The following is a 19,200-nucleotide window of genomic DNA, read 5'->3' on the forward strand; positions in this document are numbered from 1 at the left end:
GGAATACGCTAGGCTAGGCGGGTCCACAGACCGGTCTCGGAGGTGCAGGAGGAGCGGCACTCGGCGCAGTGCAGGAAGTCCTCCCACAGCACGTCCTCCGTCTCCGACTCATGGCGGGGGCACTCGGAGGGGCCGGCCCTCAGCGAGGAGCAGCGCGAGCTGGAGCTGGTCCCCGACTTAGGGGCCTCCTGGGGGGGGGGGGGTTAGGGTTAGGGCTAGGGCTGAACCATCTGGGGGGGGGGACACTTAGTGAAGCTAGGGCTGAACCATCTGGGGGGGGGGGGGGGGACGACACTGAGTGAAGCTAGGGCTGAACCATCTAGGGGGGGGGGGGAGACACTGAATGAAGCTAGGGCTGAACCATCTGGGGGGGGGGGGACGACGACACTGAGTGAAGCTAGGGCTGAACCATCTGGGGGGGGGGAGACACTGAGTGAAGCTAGGGCGGAACCATCTGGGGGGGGGGGGAACACTGAGTGAAGCTAGGGCGGAACCATCTGGGGGGGGGGGACACCGAGAGAAGCTAGGGCTGAACCATCTGGGGGGGACGGACATTGAGTGAGGCTAGGGCTGAACCATCTGGGGGGGGGGACACTGGGTGAAGCTGGGGCTGAACCATCTGGGGGGGGGGGGGGACACTGAGTGAAGCTAGGGCTGAACCATCTGGGGGGGGGGGACACTGAGTGAGGCTAGGGCTGAACCATCTGGGGGGGGGGGAACACTGAGTGAAGCTAGGGCTGAACCATCTGGGGGGGGGGGGGGGGACACTGAGTGAGGCTAGGGCTGAACCATCTGGGGGGGGGGACGACGACACTGAGTGAGGCTAGGGCTGAACCATCATCTGGGAGGGGGGAGACACTGAGTGAAGCTAGGGCCGAACCATCTGGGGGGGGGGAGACACTGAGTGAAGCTAGGGCCGAACCGTCTGGGGGGGGGGGGGTTAGGGCTAGGACTGAACCATCTGGGGGGGGGGGGGGGGACACTGAGTGAGGCTAGGGCTGAACCATCTGGGGGGGGGGGGGGGACACTGAGTGAGGCTAGGGCTGAACCATCTGGGGGGGGGGGGGGGGGACACTGGGTGACGCTAGGGCTGAACCATCTGGGGGGGGGGGGGGGACACTGGGTGAAGCTAGGGCCGAACCGTCTGGGGGGGGGGGGTTAGGGCTAGGACTGAACCATCTGGGGGGGGGGGGGGGGACACTGAGTGAGGCTAGGGCTGAACCATCGGGGGGGGGGGGGGGGGGACACTGAGTGAGGCTAGGGCTGAACCATCTGGGGGGGGGGGGGGGACACTGGGTGACGCTAGGGCTGAACCATCTGGGGGGGGGGGGGGGACACTGGGTGAAGCTAGGGCTGAACCATCTGGGGGGGGGGGGGGGACACTGAGTGAAGCTAGGGATGAACCATCTGGGGGGGGGGGGACACTGGGTGAAGCTAGGGCTGAACCATCTGGGGGGGGGACACTGAGTGAAGCTAGGGCTGAACCATCTGTGGGGGGGACAGGGACACTGAGTGAAGCTAGGGCTGAACCATCTGGGGGGGGGGGGGACACTGAGTGAAGCTAGGGCTGAACCATCTGGGGGGGGGAGACACTGAGTGAAGCTAGGGCCGAACCATCTGGGGGGGGGGGGGGGACACTGAGTGAAGCTAGGGCCGAACCATCTGGGGGGGGACGGACACTGAGTGAAGCTAGGGCTGAACCATCTGGTGGCGGGGGGGGACACTGAGTGAAGCTAGGGCCGAACCATCTGGGGGGGGGGGACACTGGGTGAGGCTAGGGCTGAACCATCTGGGGGGGGGGGGGGGACACTGAGTGAAGCTAGGGCTGAACCATCTGGTGGCGGGGGGGGACACTGAGTGAAGCTAGGGCCGAACCATCTGGGGGGGGGGACACTGGGTGAGGCTAGGGCTGAACCATCTGGTGAAATAGGCTAATGGACGGTGTGCGTCTGGGTGTGTGTGACAGTGTGTGTGTGTCAGTGTGACGTGTGTCAGTGTGTGTGTCAGTGTGCGTACCTCCACTGTGTAGTGCTTCTTGTAGTGGGGGGGGGTCTTGCGGTTGCGCAGCGTGCAGTCGCTGGTCTTCCTCTCCCCCCCCCTGCGGGGGGCGCTGTAGGCCCCGGGGTCCTCCTCGCTGGACGCCTCCTCGGACACCGGCTCCTGACACACACACACACACACACACACACACACACACACACACACACACACACACACACACACACACACACACACACACACACACACACACACACGTTAAGTTTAGAGATCACACGTTGTACAACTAGCCAACCTTTGCACACAAATACAAGTCTTCATTTATTTTTTCTTCATACCCAAACGAAACCCACTAATGTGTGAATGACTGCGTGTGTGTATTCATGTGCGTGCGTGCGTGCGCGTGTGTGTATGCATGTGTGTATGCATGTGCGTGCGTGTCTACATCCGTCCCGCTACCTTGGCGCCCACCGCCATCATCCCCGTTCCCCGGCTGGCGTGCGTGGGGGGCGTGGCCTGGGCGGTGCTCCAGCACACCTCCTCCGTCTGCGGCAGCGAATCGCAGCGGGCCTCGTGGAGCTGAAGCCCCTCCTCGCTGCTCCGATTGGTCACGCGGCCGTCCAATGACACGTAGCCGTTGTCCGTCTCCGTGTATTTATCGATGGACATCTTGGACTTCTTAGACCTGAGGGGGAGGGGGGAGGGAGCGAGGAGGCAAGGGAGCAAGGAGAGGAAGGAGAGAGAGAGTGAGGAGGAGGAGGGTAATGAGACGAGGAGCGAACCGAGGCGGGACAAAAACAAAGGAGATAGGGCGGGAAAAGGAAGTCGAAGGAAGAATAGAAGATAATAAAAAATACCGATAGAGGAGAAGAAGAGAAGGTCAAATGAAATGGTGTGGACCAAAAGAGATGGATGAAAACATGAGTTTGGGGTCAGAGTAGGAGATGCCCTCGTGTCTCCGACGGTATCCTGAAGCAGACGTGGCGTGGCACAGAACAACATGGGGGAGTAATAAAGTGCACTCTCGGCCTGGCTGTGAATGCAGCAGACCATCACTGCTGCTACTGAGTGCCAGATGAAGCACTAGCATGGGGTGAGTACTACTGGGACTGGCACACTGACTGCTAATGACGAGGCCTGCATTAGGCCTAACGGGGTCAGAGACACTGGCTTCACCATACCCCTCTCAGTGGTCCCGTTCTGAGGAGGCCATTAAGACGCCTCAGAGCTCCTCCGTGGGTCAGCTCCGCTGCAGCCCCCACTACCCCTTCAGCCCCCACAATGCAATGGGAGGTTTCATGCACACAAAACCGTGAGCAGGATTAGGATTTTCCTACAGAATCGTTATTTCAGTCGAGCAGTTTAAACGATACGGATGAACTGGAGTAGAATAAAGGAAACGTAAAACCAGAAATCTCTGGATATCCCATGAGAAGCACTTTCTTTCTGATCGGACGGCAGATTCACAATTCATGTTCAATTAACTTTAAAGGCGGTGTGTATACGGTTGGGAGAGGGAAGGATGTTGCAGTGATGAAGATCGGATTTGGCGTAATGAAAACAGGGTTGGGCTTTAGCTTCAAGCTTTTTGGTACATTTATTTCAAATTAAACTTATTGGTAGTAAAAAATCAGACAATCTGATCGATAATACATCTGGAATGAAATAATTATATCAAAATGTAATTGATTGATCAACATATTAAAGTGAAGCCCCGCCCTGTTTGGCCTTGTTCATATATGACATATATGACAGATAAATACGGCGGGAAACAGAGATACACACCCAGCTTTACAGATATCATGCCAGAAATCTTGGAAGAGAGAGGCCAGGCTGTATGTGGGGCTGGCAGAGTGTGGCGCCCCCCGGTGAGTGCTATCGGTAGTGCTAGAACCATCGCCTTCCCTATGTGCCTCCATCTGAGAAGCCTTCCTCAACCTCCTTCAGTCAGGAGGACAGAGGAGGGGGAGGGAGGGAGGGAGGGAGGGAGGGAGGGAGGGAGGAGAGAGAGAGACAAGCGCTCAGACACCGAGGAACCCGAGGCGGGGGGAGGAAGGAGTGCATGAGGCGTCCGCCGCCGCCCGTCGCCTAGCAACCACTCCTGTGTTCTGGTTCTGGCGCGTAGTCATCTGTTTAGTCCCAATTCACCCGTTAACCAGAACCCCAATTCACCCGTTAACCAGAACCCCAATTCACCCGTTAACCAGAACCCCAATTCACCCGTTAACCAGAACCCCAATTCACCCGTTAACCAGAACCCCAATTCACCCGTTAACCAGAACCCCAATTCACCCGTTAACCAGAACCCCAATTTAAAAAAGATAATGACTTTGCATCTTTTATTTGATCATAGATAAATATAAATAAAATAAAAAAGAGTATCTTGTAAGGATTTCTTTGAAGAACGAACTGTTTGGACGGTTCCTGTTTGGACGGTTCCTGGAGGGCACTCCAATGGGTCGGGAGGGTTTGGTTGGAAGAACGAGAGACGGTGAAGAGAGAATCACCGCCCCCCCCCCCAGAGAGATCCCGCCCACCCAAGAGAACTGTCCAATCAGAAGACAGAGCAAACACACTCCTCCCTTCCTTCACACAAGATGGCATCATCCAATTTTCCTCCCAAAGGTCAGAAAATCGCCTTCACTGTTTCTACACACGCAGACAGGGGGACGCAGACAGACAGGGAGACGCAGACAGACAGGGGGACCAGACAGACAGGGAGGACGCAGACAGACAGGGGGACCAGACAGACAGACACACGCAGACAGACAGGGAGGGAGACAGACAGACACACGCAGACAGACAGGGGGGACAAGACAGACAGGGGGACGCAGACAGACAGACAGACAGACAGGGAGACGCAGACAGACAGGGGGACCAGACAGACAGTGGGACGCAGACAGACAGGGAGACGCAGACAGACAGGGAGACGCAGACAGACAGGGAGACGCAGACAGACAGGGGGAACAGACAGACAGGGGGACCAGACAGACAGGGAGACGCAGACAGACAGGGGGAAGAGACAGACAGGGGGACCAGACAGACAGGGAGACGCAGACAGACAGGGGGACGCAGACAGACAGGGGGACGCAGACAGACAGGGGGACCAGACAGACAGAGGGACCAGACGGACAGGGGGACGCAGACAGACAGGGGGACGCAGACAGACAGGGGACCAGACAGACAGGGGGACGCAGACAGACAGGGGGACGCAGACAGACAGACAGACAGACGCAGACAGACAGGGGACGCAGACAGACAGGGGGACCAGACAGACAGAGGGACCAGACAGACAGAGGGACCAGACAGACAGACAGGGGGACGCAGACAGACAGGGGGACGCAGACAGACAGGGGGACCAGACAGACAGGGAGGACGCAGACAGACAGGGGGACCAGACAGACAGACACACGCAGACAGACAGGGAGGGAGACAGACAGACACACGCAGACAGACAGGGGGGACAAGACAGACAGGGGGACGCAGACAGACAGACAGGGAGACGCAGACAGACAGGGGGACCAGACAGACAGGGAGACGCAGACAGACAGGGAGACGCAGACAGACAGGGAGACGCAGACAGACAGGGAGACGCAGACAGACAGGGGGACGCAGACAGACAGGGGGACGCAGACAGACAGGGGGACGCAGACAGACAGGGGGACCAGACAGACAGAGGGACCAGACAGACAGGGGGACGCAGACAGACAGGGGGACGCAGACAGACAGGGGACCAGACAGACAGGGGGACGCAGACAGACAGGGGGACGCAGACAGACAGACAGGGGGACGCAGACAGACAGGGGGACCAGACAGACAGAGGGACCAGACAGACAGAGGGACCAGACAGACAGGGGACCAGACAGACAGGGGGACCAGACAGACAGGGGGACCAGACAGACAGGGGGACCAGACAGACAGGGGACCAGACAGACAGGGGACCAGACAGACAGGGGACCAGACAGACAGGGGGACGCACACAGACAGACAGACCAGACAGACAGGGGGACGCAGACAGACAGGGAGACGCAGACAGACAGGGGGACCAGACAGACAGAGGGACCAGACAGACAGACAGGGGGACGCAGACAGACAGGGGACGCAGACAGACAGGGGACCAGACAGACAGGGGGACCAGAAAGACAGGGGACCAGACAGACAGGGGGACCAGACAGACAGGGGGACGCAGACAGACAGGGGGACGCAGACAGACAGGGGACCAGACAGACAGGGGGGACCAGACAGACAGGTGGGACCAGACAGACAGGGGGGACCAGACAGACAGGGGACCAGACAGACAGGGGACCAGACAGACAGAGGGACCAGACAGACAGAGGGACCAGGGCTGCAGAACAGAGCAATGGGCCGATGCACCTGGCTGCCATCTTGGTTCAGTCTCGGTTCTGAACGCCAGAAGTGACGCAACACGGGTCAACCCTTTGGTTTCTATGGCGACGTGGAGGACATCATCCAATCATAAGAGTCAGATGGGTGCTTTGTTTGATAACATGGATCTTAACAGCTGCTGAGCTGAACCAGAGAAACAAGAGGAAGATAAACGATACACGATGGAGAGGAAGCCACGCCGCGGGGACGTAGCACGCAGCACGTAGCACGTAGCATGCAGCGGGGCCCTCCCCCTTACCGTGAGCTCCTCCTGCCGTCCCGTCCTCCGGGGCCCCGCCCCCTCGGCAGCGCCCGGAGCCCCGCCCCCAGCGCTGCAGAGGGGGTCGCCACGAGGGCCGGCGCGCCCCCCCATGGGGCGGGCGGCACCACGGGGCCCGCCCGCGAGCCATTAGAACCAAGATGGCCACCGGGGGAATAGGGCCTAGGGAGAGGCCTACTGAAGGGGGCCGGGGAGATAAGGGGGGGGGGGGGGGGGAGACATCAGAGCTGGGGGGTGAACCCGGACACGACTCACCGCAATCCCATCAGAGAACGGAAACGCTGCGTCTCTTAATACGTACGGGCCGCGTCCCGTCGCTGTGGACTGACGGGGTTTATACCCTCACCCCCCCCCCCCCCCCCCCACACCACTAAGCAGCTCGAGAGGAACCGTGTAGAAACACAAACAGATATTCATCCTCCCTCTATCCCACGCCAAAACTCTAGCTCTCCGTTAAACCCCTGCAGCCCACACTCCCTCCCTCCCTCCCTCCCTCCCCTCGACACCCCCAGACCGGCCCCGCCCCCCCCCTACCTGCGGCGCTTGCCCCCTGAGCTGGAGGGGGGCTTGGGGGTGCGTGTGGAGACGATCTGGCAGTGCACCGTCCCCAGCAGCAGCATGAGCCAGCTGGCCCCGAACACCTCGGTGGCCGGGATGCCATGGGGCTGAGAGACCAGCGCGTAGAGCACGGCCGCCGACACTGGAGAGGGAGGGGGGGATTAGATTAGGAGAGAGGGATTACATTAGATTACATTAGATTAGGAGAGAGGGATTACATTAGATTAGATTACATTAGGAGAGAGGGATTAGATTAGATTAGGAGAGAGGGATTACATTAGATTAGATTAGGAGAGAGGGATTACATTAGATTAGGAGAGAGGGATTAGATTAGATTAGGAGAGAGGGATTACATTAGATTAGGAGAGAGGGATTACATTAGATTAGGAGAGAGGGATTACATTAGATTAGATTAGGAGAGAGGGATTACATTAGATTAGATTACATTAGGAGAGAGGGATTAGATTAGGAGAGAGGGATTAGATTAGATTAGGAGAGAGGGATTAGATTAGATTAGGAGAGAGGGATTACATTAGATTAGGAGAGAGGGATTAGATTAGGTGAGAGGGATTACGTTACATTAGATTAGGAGAGAGGGATTACATTAGATTAGGAGAGAGGGATTACATTAGATTAGTTTAGGAGAGAGGGATTACATTAGATTAGAAGAGAGGGATTACATTAGATTAGGAGAGAGGGATTAGATTAAATTAGGAGAGAGGGATTAGATTAGATTAGGAGAGAGGGATTACATTAGATTAGGAGAGAGGGATTACATTAGATTAGGAGAGAGGGATTACATTAGATTAGATTAGGAGAGAGGGATTACATTAGATTAGGAGAGAGGGATTAGATTAGGAGAGAGAGATTAGATTATATTAGCAGAGAGGATTACATTAGATTAGGAGAGAGGGATTAGATTAGTTTAGATTAGGAGAGAGGGATTACATTAGATTAGGAGAGAGGGATTAGTTTAGATTAGAAGAGAGGGATTACATTAGATTAGGAGAGAGGGATTAGATTAGTTTAGGAGAGAGGGATTAGATTAGATTAGGAGAGAGGGATGAGATTAGCAGAGAGGGATTACATTAGTTTAGGAGAGAGGGATTACATTAGATTAGGAGAGAGAGATTAGATTGTGGAAAATTGTGTTGGATTGAAGGAATAACAATTATCTTAGTTACATAAATATAATTGTTGTTTCTGCAGTATAACAAAGAGTTCATCATCAAATATTCGGGAAAAAACGCATGCAGAGAACTCAATGGTCATGGGGTCAGTGTTAGCTTTAGTAAACATCCGCAACCACAAAGGCCATGATATGGAAATGGAGGAGCTTAGTCAAATCTTTGTCAAGGCAAATATATGAATAAACATGAGAAGGGGATGAGACTGCGGTAATTTTATGGGGATGCGCAAAACCAAACGTCATAAAATGATTTAAATAATTGAGCCTCAAATGGAGGAAACTGGTAACACGGGAGTGTAGCAGTCGCGTAGCGTTGCTGTAGTATATTATAGTATAGTGTAGATTAGCATAGCTGTAGTGTAGTGTATCTGTAGCGTAGCGTAGCTGGAGTGTAGCATAGTGTAGTGTATCTGTAGTGTAGTCTAGTCTAGCTGTAGTCTAGTCTAGTCTAGCTGTAGTGTAGTCTAGTCTAGCTGTAGTCCAGTCTAGCTGTAGTCTAGTCTAGATGTAGTCTAGTCTGGTCTAGCTGTAGTCTAGTCTAATCTAGCTGTAGTCTAGTCTAGCTTTAGTCTAGTCTAGCTGTAGTCTAGCCTAGCTGTAGTCTAGTCTAGCTGTAGTCTAGTCTAGTCTAGCTGTAGTCTAGCCTAGCTGTAGTCTAGTCTAGCTGTAGTCTAGTCTAGCTGTAGTCTAGCCTAGCTGTAGTCTAGTCTAGCTGTAGTCTAGTCTAGCTGTAGTCTAGTATGGTCTAGCTGTAGTCTAGCTGTAGTCTAGTATGGTCTAGCTGTAGTCTAGTCTAGCTGTAGTCTAGTCTAGTCTAGCTGTAGTGTAGTCTAGTCTAGCTGTAGTCCAGTCTAGCTGTAGTCTAGTCTAGATGTAGTCTAGTCTGGTCTAGCTGTAGTCTAGTCTAATCTAGCTGTAGTCTAGTCTAGCTGTAGTCTAGTCTAGCTGTAGTCTAGCCTAGCTGTAGTCTAGCCTAGCTGTAGTCTAGTCTAGTCTAGCTGTAGTCTAGCCTAGCTGTAGTCTAGTCTAGCTGTAGTCTAGTCTAGCTGTAGTCTAGCCTAGCTGTAGTCTAGCCTAGCTGTAGTCTAGTCTAGCTGTAGTCTAGTCTAGCTGTAGTCTAGTATGGTCTAGCTGTAGTCTAGCTGTAGTCTAGTATGGTCTAGCTGTAGTCTAGTCTAGTCTAGCTGTAGTCTAGCCTAGCTGTAGTCTAGTCTAGCTGTAGTCTAGCCTAGCTGTAGTCTAGCCTAGCTGTAGTCTAGTCTAGTCTAGCTGTAGTCTAGTATGGCTGTAGTCTAGTCTAGCTGTAGTCTAGTCTAGCTGTAGTCTAGCCTAGCTGTAGTCTAGTCTAGTCTAGCTGTAGTCTAGTCTAGCTGTAGTCTAGCCTAGCTGTAGTCTAGCCTAGTCTAGCTGTAGTCTAGTCTAGCTGTAGTCTAGTCTAGCTGTAGTTTAGTATGGTCTAGCTGTAGTCTAGTCTAGCTGTAGTCTAGCTGTAGTCTAGTATGGTCTAGCTGTAGTCTAGTATGGTCTAGCTGTAGTCTAGCTGTAGTCTAGTCTAGTCTAGTCTAGCTGTAGTCTAGTCTAGTCTAGTTTAGCTGTAGTCTAGTCTAGCTGTTGTCCAGTCTAGTCTAGTCTAGCTGTAGTCTAGTCTAGCTGTAGTCCAGTCTAGTCTAGTCTAGCTGTAGTGTATCTTGAGCGCAGTGTCGCAGTGAGTTCCCGTCATACCACCACCATACCTTGCAGCAGGTACAGCCCCAGCAGCAGGAGGAAGATGGCCCTGGAGGTGACCTGGATCCACCAGCGGTAGAAGAAGGGGAAGAAGACCACCCTGACGATGCCCTTCCTGGTCAGCGAGGTCCAGGGGCTCTCGGGTTTGGCCTTGGCAAACGCAGAGCCTGAAACACACACACAAACACATCAAGGTCAATTCTTAGGCAGGTATTATTAGCAAGTGATACAATACCATGTGGAAGGAATACATTGTTGTTAAGAACCCACAACACACACAGTCTCTCTCTCTGGCTAACACACACACACACACACACACACCTCTAACCAGATCCACATCGATGAGGTCTGGTTTGACATGGCCCGTCTTTTTCGGCTTGTTCCTCAAGCCCTGCAGAGGGAGACAGAGAGTCAAATATTAACAACAGCCACAGCTAGTGGTCAGATCAGAGTGATAACATAACAGATGCATGTTATACGACAGCGCACACACACTCTTTGGTTGGGGGTGACACACCGTGCATTGGGCCTATGAACACACACACTCTGGTTGGGGGTGTCACACCGTGCATTGGGCCTATGAACACACACACTACAGCAGCCTACAGCACTAGGTGAGGTAGGGAACGGAGGACTGTGACTCAGTGGCTCTGCCAGCTTGGCCTCACTGACAGCTAAACGGAGAGCAGGTACAAACAAGCTGCAACAACTCATTGTCGATCGGTGGCATTACACGCTCCAAGGCGGGGCTGTTGAAGGATTGGAACACTTTTGGGAAGCTGCCGACCTGACATTGAGCTGCGACATTTGAATCACGGGAAAAAGACCCCAGCAGTCCGGGAGGCGGGACCTCGGTGAACTGGTGCTACGGCCGCTAGATTAGCACATGGCCGGGCTGTTGAAGCAGGCGATGTTGGTGCCAACAGAACGGCAGGCTTCATGGCTCCCTGCTTAAGGGAGTTCAGTACGAACAGTCTCAAGCCTGTTTCTCCATGGGGGGGGGGTGAATGTTGGTGCTTATGTGGTGGTGGGGGGGGAGGCTATTACTTGTTGCCAAGATTGGTGCTTAATAGGGGCTAGGATTGGTTAGCATGTAGTGCTAAGATTGGTGATTAATAAACGCTAATATGGTTAGCATGTAGTGCTAGATTAACGCTATGGTTAGCATGTAGTGCTAAGGTTGGTGATTAAAGACGCTAGTATGGTTAGCATGTAGTTCTAAGGTTGGTGATTAAAGACGCTAGTATGGTTAGCATGCTGTGCTAAGGTTGGTGATTAAAGACGCTAGTATGGTTAGCATGCTGTGCTAAGGTTGGTGATTAAAGACGCTAGTATGGTTAGCATGTAGTGCTAAGGTTGGTGATTAAAGACGCTAGTATGGTTAGCATGCTGTGCTAAGGTTGGTGATTAAAGACGCTAGTATGGTTAGCATGCTGTGCTAAGGTTGGTGATTAAAGACGCTAGTATGGTTAGCATGTAGTGCTAAGGTTGGTGATTAAAGACGCTAGTATGGTTAGCATGCAGTGCTAGGGTTGGTGATTAAAGACGCTAGTATGGTTAGCATGCAGTGCTAGGGTTGGTGATTAAAGACGCTAGTATGGTTAGCATGCAGTGCTAGGGTTGGTGATTAATTGGTGTGATGTTGGTGATTCCTGGCTTCTGTTGTTTCCTCAGTCAGTCAATGGAAGGGTTCTTATCGCCGAGCAGCATGCTGACTCAGGCTGTTTATGGGTTCTGTTGGGAAGTATACTGACACAGTGGTGCACACACTTCCTGTCATTGGGATAACATTTCCTCATCTAAAGATGTATGAGGTGCATTGTGAGTGCGTGTGTCTGGAGGCGCCTTTGGGGAAGGTGCTGGTCCAGGCTGGGTCAACACCTGCAGTAAAACTTTACGAGCAACTCCAATTCCGGTCTCAATGTCTTAGAACCAGAACCAGAACTCTTTGCGGTGTTTTCCCTTTAGTGTGCTTGGATATTTTTTTGTATTGTTTTTTAAAAGCTTTGGCCATGTTTTTTTTTTTTTTCCCCATGCCGAAAAAGCTCTTTTGGAAGGAGCGGTTGTGAAAGAGGGCGAACCAGAGAGCGAACCAGAGAGCGCCGGTTCCCCGCTACGTTCCCCGGTACGTTCCCCGCTACGTTCCCCGCTACGTTCCCCGGTACGTTTCAGGACCCTTCTGCATCCTCAGACCCGCGTCTCGACCCTGCCACCGGGGAACGGCTGCGCATGCCCCAACATCGACGGCCCGTTTAGGATCTCCGAGCTTTCCGAGGGACGGCCTGGGAGTTGGCGTGGAGTGGCTCGATTGAGGAAGCGGGGTTACCGCGTATAAGACGAGCGCTATGGATTTATCTGTGCTAATATTGACACAGCGTATGGCCCAATCACAGCGGCCGTTATCAGTGAATGGAAGGGCTCTTATCTGTGAACAGCGCGTTGGCTGCTCCAACACGCTCAATAAAGGGAGAGGAAAGTGGCGAGGGAAGGACCGACCAGATAAGAGGAAAACAGGGAAATTCCCTTGGATTCAAATTCAATGTTGTTCTTTCGATTCTATTCTTTCTAATCTTTTCTATTCTTTCTAATTCGCCAGCATCACATTCAAAAACAAGTTCTATGAAAGCAATTTCAAAAATGTGTCACTTAAAGGGTTTTTACGTGTGCTAAGGCTTTTAAGTTAAGTGCCAGCACGGCACCAATGTTGCCATCTGAATGTTGGGCCAGACGCGATTCTCTCGTAGCTTTTAAGCCTTCAAAACAAATACTCAACAAGACTGAAGCCTACTTTCTGTGCCAAAGTACAAAAAGTACAGTGATTATAGAGTGTACTGCGTGGAAATAGGATATCTGCTACATTAAAACCATTAAAACTAGACTATTTGACCACATGGTTATCCAACGGGGGGAATCCGAGGTAGCCAGGCGAGGCTCTCACAGGGTTAAGCTTTACAACTGTATGCAGGCTCATAAACAGCATAGCCAGAGCAGCAGGGGCTGGAAGGGTCACAGAGCTAAGCTACCAGGATAAACGGGTTACATAGCCGAGCTACCAGGTTAGAGAGCCACAACAGCTCACACATGGGCTGGAAAAACTGAAACGCATGTAAATCAATTTACTGTACAACTGTGTGTGTGTGTGTGTGTGTGTGTCGTTTCCACATGACAGCATAAAGGTCCTTCTGTAACCGTTGGAATAGAACATTTTCTATGTGGGTTAGTGTGCGTGTGTGTTGAAGTGGATGTTGAACTCATTAAGGAAAGTGTCTCACCTTCCATGGTGGACAGAATGGTGGGGATGGGGGGGTGAGGGGGGGTGAGGGGGGGTGAGGGGGCCAGAGAGTGCCGGTATCACTAATGGGATTATCTGACAGCTATCTGGATGGTTCAGGTTGAGAATGCTCAGTTTGATATATATATTTAAAAAGGACCCATGGCCTGGTAGCAATAACTAAACCGTATCTCAAGCATGGCTGAATGGGACTCCGAGGCCAGCCCTCTCTAATGAACTACCCCGGACGACGTGTTTACAGAAGAGTCTCGAATGAGAAACCAAACCCAACATGAACCCATTCATACCCCCATGTCTCCCACCAGCGTCAGAGGGAGCTTGAGCGACCCACGACCGGTACGGGGAGGGACTCTGGGAGTAGACCAGGGGGCCGTACCAGGGCCCCCCCTTACCCTAGACCAGGGGGCCGTACCTGGGCCCCCCCTTACCCTGGACCAGGGGGCCGTACCTGGGCCCCCCTTACCCTGGACCAGGGGGCCGTACCTGGGCCCCCCTTACCCTGGACCAGGGGGCCGTACCAGGGCCCCCCCTTACCCTGGACCAGGGGGCCGTACCTGGGCCCCCCCTTACCCTGGACCAGGGGGCCGTACCTGGGCCCCCCTTACCCTGGACCAGGGGGCCGTACCTGGGCCCCCCTTACCCTGGACCAGGGGGCCGTACCAGGGCCCCCCCTTACCCTAGACCAGGGGGCCGTACCAGGGCCCCCCCTTACCCTAGACCAGGGTAAGGCCCCTACAGACATGTGTTCACAACGCAACCCTCACTGGACCTCGGTACACCGGTTGACCTCGACCAATCAGGTACAAGGATTTCTGAATAGGGTTTGAACCAGCCAATGGCGAGTGTCGATGTGAACACAAAGCAAGACTTAAAGAAGACAAACCAGGAAGTCAAATCTACAGCAAGACCCCCGCTGACCAATCAAAACCTTCAATCGCAACCGAGGGGCTACAGGGGGCGGGGGGGCACTGTGGGACAGGAAGTGGACACCTGCTCCGCCGTATACTCACCAGAGCAATAAACTGTCCAGAGGAGGAGAGACGGAGAAGGGACGGAGAGGAGGAGGAGAGGAGAGATGGCAGATGACCACAGCCAGGTGGGCAGAGTTACAATAACACAAACATGGAGGAAATATGACAGCATGGAGAGAGAGAGAGGGAGAGACAGACAGAGACAGAGACAGAGAGAGAGAGAGAGAGAGAGAGAGAGAGAGAGAGAGAGAGAGAGAGAGAGAGACAGAGACAGAGACAGAGAGAGAGAGAGAGAGAGACAGAGAGACAGAGAGACAGACGGTGACAGAGTCAGAGAGACAGACAGAGAGAGAGACAGAGAGACAGAGACAGAGACAGAGACAGAGAGACAGACGGTGACAGAGTCAGAGAGAGAGACAGAGAGAGAGAGAGAGAGACAGAGAGAGAGACAGAGACAGAGAGAGAGAGAGACGGTGACAGAGTCAGAGAGACAGACAGAGAGAGAGACAGAGAGACAGAGAGAGAGAGACAGAGACAGAGACAGAGAGAGAGAGAGAGAGAGAGACATCGACAGAGTCAGAGTCAGAGAGACAGACAGAGAGAGAGAGAGAGACAGAGAGACAGAGAGAGAGAGAGAGAGAGAGAGAGAGAGACAGACAGAGAGACAGAGAGAGAGAGAGAGAGAGAGAGAGAGAGAGAGAGAGAGAGAGAGAGAGAGAGAGAGAGAGAGAGAGAGAGAGACGGTGACAGAGAGAGAGAGACCGACGGTGACAGAGTCAGAGAGACAGACAGAGAGAGAGAGAGAGACAGACAAACGGAGACAGAGACAAAGAGACACAGAGAGAAAGAGAGAAACAGACAGAGAGATATAAGAGAAGGAGGGTGAATTAAAATAATACAAACATGGAGAAAAATATATATATGGAGAGATGGCAACATTTGAAGAGAGATAGGCGTGTAGAGAGACAGCGGTAGACAGGATGAATGGGAAATGTATGTCAGGAAGGACAGCAGCGATGAAATGACAAAAGTAAGTGGTAACAAACATAAACCAAGAAGTTAAAACAATAGTATAAAACACAGGATGATGAGCAGAAAGGAAGAGCGAGATAGGACGAGGTTAAGGGGTAGAAAGAAAGAGATATGACGAGGTTAAGGGGTAGAAAGAACGAGATATGACGAGGTTAAGGGGTAGAAAGAAAGAACGAGATATGACGAGGTTAAGGGGTAGAAAGAAAGAACGAGATATGACGAGGTTAAGGGGTAGAAAGAACGAGATATGACGAGGTTAAGGGGGAAGAGAGCGAGAGCGAGAAGACGGTGGCCCTCATACCTTAATCTCTCGCTGCTCCACAGACTTCTCCCATATCTGCTGGTCGTACGCCCCAATCTGGAGGGAGAGATAAACCACAGCAGGAGGTTATAAATACATGAAGAAGAGCTTGCCGCCGCGGGGAGGAAGTGTTGGCTAGCAGCAGTGGCGTTTGTCCACGGCTGAGGCTGATTCCAGTCATTGCTTTCTACTGCGGTTACCTTTTCCTGCTTCTTCTGCGTACCAACAAGCTGCTCGACAGACCAGCGTTTCAGACGCCCCCAACCCCTCAAGCTGCTTCCAGGGAACTTTATTACGGTTTAGGTTCACTAATAGGTGGAGCGAAGGGCGACTCCAATGATTCATGACGATCATGCAGCAACAACTTGTGAACATGTGGCCTGCCTCCCTGCCAAAGTTCAGTTCCCTTCTCTCAACGTTCTCTCCACAAACGGTCGGACAGCCGGATCCTCTCTCAACGGCCAGACTGAGGCCAGGTACAACACGTATGGACACAAAGCGTCAGTGAGTTATTATGGGATAGATTCACATCACACGCACTATAGGATGGTTTCAATCATGTGATATATGAATAGTTCATCTTGGTTCTTGGTACTTAACAATAACCACCCTGCCACCAGGTCTGTTATTCTTATAATGAAAAGGCAACAAGACGGTGGTTTGGAATGTGTGCGAACGGGTAAAGCCTCATGCATATTTATACTTTAGAAAGCGCGGTACATAGTGATGATGCAGGGAACAGTGCTGTGGTGAAGGACTGCCTCGGCCCTGTATTGTTGGTTTGTTCTTGCGAGTACCCTGAGCAGAAATAGGCCACTGAGGGCACTCAGCCAACGGGCCAACGGGCAGTCAGACCCCAATGGAGGATCCAAGAGCATGGAAATACACCGTGGTATGTTTAGTACAGCAAACATGCACATCAACCACACTGATCGTCTCCAGTAACACCGAGGCTTCAACAGACACTCAGAAGAATTATGCGTTGACCCGACAGAGAGAAAAGAGTGTGTGTGTGTGTGTGTGTGTGTGTGTGTGTGTGTGTGTGTGTGTGTGTGTGTGTGTGTGTGTGTGTGTGTGTGTGTGTGTGTGTGTGTGTGTGTGTGTGTGTTTTTTGGGTCACCCCAGTAGCTTCTCTTCTGTCAATGGAAAGTCTACATCTTTAATGAGCCTCCATTAAACATGGTGTGAGCGAGCGAGAGAGAGGCAGAGAGAGAGACACAGAGCAAGAGAGAGCGACAGACACACAGAAGGAGACAGAGAGAGCTCAACTAGGAACTAACGAGAAAAGCTGTGATAGTGAAATAAGTGTTTACGCTCATAATGAAGTTAATAAGGGACAGTAAAGTATATGTACAGTAGTACAAGGAATGCAATTGCTAGTGTGTGTGTGTGTGTGTGTGTGTGTGTGTGTGTGTGTGTGTGTGTGTGTGTGTGTGTGTGTGTGTTACAGAGGGGTGTAAGGTAGCATCGCCACGGTAACTGAGGCAGGACCCGCTTTACTAATGAGCCGAGAGGTCCCAGGACCCCCCCCCCCCGCCTGCCCCCAGGCAGGGGGACCGTGCTCACGATACTGATGAAGCCCTGGGCTTTAGACCGGGAAAAAGAAACACGGACTAAATGACAGACTATCGTTCAAAAAGTCAACCATCGCGTGGTGCATTTACTAAGACCTGTACAATTAATGGCTTACTAGCACTTACAAACCTCTTTCTCACGTCTCTTGTTATGAAGCAGGCGCCACAAATAAAACCCGATGTGGCGTCCGGCGACCCACGGCACCCATGGCCGGGCGGCAGAGCTGCTCTCTCAGGGCTGGCCCAATGCACAGCCCAATGCACACACACCTGTACCACTTGATGCAGCTGAGGTTCTACCCTGCACCCTCTAGTGTACGCGACGGCTCTCGCCCCTCCCAGGAACATTGACCAAACAACAACGTTTAGTAAAGCTGTATACCGAAGTGGGTCGTCTGCTGTTCACTGACTGATCGACCAGGATTAGCGGCTTTCTGGAAAGATCCCGCACTCAACACCACCTACTGCCTGCTTCTGCCACTGTGAATGAGTTATGAGAGCACGGAGTCGCTGCATGAACCAGTGAGGGGTAAAGAGGCGGGGCAATGCCTAACCCTCATTTACTACAAGGAGCTAACGCTGCAAGCCTGCTGAAGATAGGGACAGTGGGAGCAGGAGAGAGACACAGTCAGTCAGAGAGAGACACAGACAGTCAGAGAGAGACACAGTCAGTCAGAGAGAGACACAGACAGTCAGAGAGAGACACAGTCAGTCAGAGAGAGACACAGACAGTCAGAGAGAGACAGTCAGTCAGAGAGAGACACAGTCAGTCAGAGAGAGACACAGTCAGTCAGAGAGAGACACAGACAGTCAGAGAGAGACACAGACAGTCAGAGAGAGACACAGACAGTCAGAGAGAGGCACAGTCAGAGAGAGACACAGACAGAGAGACAGTCAGTCAGAGAGAGACACAGTCAGTCAGAGAGAGACACAGACAGTCAGAGAGAGACACAGTCAGTCAGAGAGAGACACAGACAGTCAGAGAGAGACACAGACAGAGAGACAGTCAGTCAGAGAGAGGCACAGTCAGTCAGAGAGAGGCACAGACAGTCAGAGAGAGACACAGACAGTCAGAGAGAGACACAGACAGTCAGAGAGAGACACAGACAGTCAGAGAGAGGCACAGTCAGTCAGAGAGAGACACAGACAGAGAGACAGTCAGTCAGAGAGAGACACAGTCAGTCAGAGAGAGACACAGACAGTCAGAGAGAGACACAGACAGTCAGAGAGAGACACAGACAGTCAGAGAGAGGCACAGTCAGAGAGAGGCACAGACAGTCAGAGAGAGACACAGAAAGAGAGACAGTCAGTCAGAGAGAGACACAGACAGTCAGAGAGAGACACAGACAGTCAGAGAGAGACACAGACAGTCAGAGAGAGGCAGTCAGTCAGAGAGAGGCACAGACAGTCAGAGAGAGACACAGACAGAGAGACAGTCAGTCAGAGAGAGACACAGTCAGTCAGAGAGAGACACAGACAGTCAGAGAGAGACACAGTCAGTCAGAGAGAGACACAGACAGAGAGACAGTCAGTCAGAGAGAGGCACAGTCAGTCAGAGAGAGGCACAGACAGTCAGAGAGAGACACAGACAGTCAGAGAGAGACACAGACAGTCAGAGAGAGACACAGACAGTCAGAGAGAGGCACAGTCAGTCAGAGAGAGACAGTCTGACAGGGCAGAGACGGTTTGCGAGAGAGACAGCTGGAGCAGGAGAGAGACACAGACACAGACAGAGCGACGGTTCGCAAGAGAGAGAGACGGTTGGGCTTGTTCCTCAGCGCTGTGAGATAGTTGAAAGAGTGCGAGAGCGGAGGGCCGGTGGATCTGAAGCACTCTAAACCCCCTCCACCCCCACGCCCCCCCCTCTGCCCCACTCTCTCTCTCCCTCTCCCCC

The 19,200-nt window shown here is 52.8% G+C and overlaps 1 protein-coding gene across 6 annotated transcripts in view; it reads right to left on the reverse strand.

Moving 5' to 3' along the window:
- The window catches only part of LOC115541960 (putative homeodomain transcription factor 2), a 45,694-nt gene that overhangs the window by 10,711 nt on the left and 15,783 nt on the right, over positions 1 to 19,200 (reverse strand). For 2 of the 6 annotated variants that reach the window (XM_030353949.1, XM_030353945.1), the window contains exons 3-11: positions 15,733 to 15,789; positions 14,439 to 14,450; positions 10,458 to 10,527; positions 10,145 to 10,303; positions 7,199 to 7,364; positions 3,784 to 3,939; positions 2,458 to 2,683; positions 2,017 to 2,160; positions 32 to 188 (exon numbers count right to left, since the gene is read on the reverse strand). In XM_030353949.1, the coding sequence (XP_030209809.1) occupies positions 32 to 188; positions 2,017 to 2,160; positions 2,458 to 2,683; positions 3,784 to 3,939; positions 7,199 to 7,364; positions 10,145 to 10,303; positions 10,458 to 10,527; positions 14,439 to 14,450; positions 15,733 to 15,789 (1,147 nt within the window). Of the gene's footprint in view, positions 1 to 31; positions 189 to 2,016; positions 2,161 to 2,457; positions 2,684 to 3,783; positions 3,940 to 6,643; positions 6,842 to 7,198; positions 7,365 to 10,144; positions 10,304 to 10,457; positions 10,528 to 14,438; positions 14,451 to 15,732; positions 15,790 to 19,200 lie in introns of all 6 variants that reach the window. The other 4 variants (XM_030353950.1, XM_030353946.1, XM_030353947.1 and 1 more) reach the window with 3 other exon arrangements.

Source organism: Gadus morhua, chromosome 4, assembly GCF_902167405.1.
Source record: "Gadus morhua chromosome 4, gadMor3.0, whole genome shotgun sequence".
Taxonomy (NCBI): Eukaryota; Metazoa; Chordata; class Actinopteri; order Gadiformes; family Gadidae; genus Gadus; species Gadus morhua.